The sequence below is a fragment of the Otolemur garnettii genome, unplaced genomic scaffold (assembly GCF_000181295.1).
Source record: "Otolemur garnettii isolate 467f Iridium unplaced genomic scaffold, OtoGar3 scaffold00414, whole genome shotgun sequence".
Classification (NCBI taxonomy): Eukaryota; Metazoa; Chordata; class Mammalia; order Primates; family Galagidae; genus Otolemur; species Otolemur garnettii.
The window spans coordinates 48,556-49,908 of record NW_003852809.1 but is presented as its reverse complement, the minus strand read 5'-3'; the positions used below and the strand labels follow the sequence as shown (position 1 = coordinate 49,908).

General features: G+C 29.3%; 1 protein-coding gene across 1 annotated transcript in view; it reads right to left on the bottom strand.

The window, feature by feature from the left end:
• Positions 1-1,183, bottom strand: part of LOC100963813 (NKG2-C type II integral membrane protein-like) — a 5,287-nt gene extending 4,104 nt beyond the window's left edge. Inside the window, exon 1 of the mRNA XM_012813979.1 lies at positions 1,159-1,183. Within this exon, the coding sequence (XP_012669433.1) occupies positions 1,159-1,183 (25 nt within the window). The remainder of the gene's footprint in view (positions 1-1,158) is intronic.
• Between the last annotated feature and the right edge of the window lie 170 nt (positions 1,184-1,353).

The following is a 1,353-nucleotide window of genomic DNA, read 5'->3' as shown; positions in this document are numbered from 1 at the left end:
TAGAAATCCATAAATAAAAATATCTTTATTAAAGTTAGATTTTATAGATATATTTTAACATCCTTAGATGTGTGTTGAAAATTCAAATTCTGTATTGTAAATAATAGTGCACTAATTTTAAAATAATTTAAAAATGCATTAATCAGTAAAGAATGAGTGCTTTTGGATGGAGGAGTAATAATCTTAGCACATATGATAATTTTTTACACTAAAATTCTTCTAGTTAGTGACTTACACTTATATTCAAACTTTCAGAAAGATCATATGTTATGAATATCGTAAGGGTCACTTTCCATGTGTAAAAAAGAGTAATAATTCAGATAACATAATCTGGTATATAGTAGATTAGCTCTGCAGTCTGAGATATAGAATTTCTAACATTGGAATTTATGATGTATGACCTTCAGAAAGTTACCAAGTCTCTAGAAACCTAGTTTACTAATCTCAAATGGAAAATTAATTTACAAGGTATAATGTATGTAAAACATTTTTAGCCATCAAAAATATTAGATATTTTAATTATGATTAATACCATTGCTTTGTTATTATATTTGATTCACAATAGAGCATGTAAAATAATTCACTAAGTGAGAGTCTCTTCTGTCACTGACGGGCATATTTTTGTTGCAATGTTTTACTCACTTTTAGGTCTTTCAGTTTATAATAATAAAGTTTATAGCCACATTTTATTAGTTATCTCATCCTTATCTCCGCTGAAAACTGCCTGCACTTAATCTCAAATCATAAATGAGAAACTATATTTGACATCCATAATGTGAAATATTTATTTTAAACATTTGCTTTTAAAAGCAAGGCTAGGTACAAAATATTGTACCCATTCTGATTTTAAAAATCCAAAATTAATTGTTACAATTGTTATGGATATCATTTGAAATAATATTGATTAACAATGCTGACATCATATATATGAGGTCTTGACTAATTCTCCACAGGCAATAATTTGAATACTTTAGAAAATCCTCTGGCATATTTTATACTTTAGGCTTCTTTAGCACCCTGAATTATTTAAATAAAAACACCAATGTTCTAGTATGATATAATTCTATATTAATTTTATCTCAACTGAATCACATCTAGTATTTATAATTCCCCACTAAGTGAGAAGGGCTGCTAAAGACAAAAACCACCAACACATACCTTCTGTAACCAGAATGTCCTGCATCCTTCAGTGGAGAGACCTGGTTACTCTTGTTAAGCAAAAGAAATATCTGTGATCTTCACAGTGCCCTGTGAAGCCTCAGAGTGATGCAAGAGTAGAGAAGGAGGATTTCTAATCAATGTGTCACTGAAAGTTTGAACAGGAAATTCTCACCCTTGGGCTATTCTCAAAGC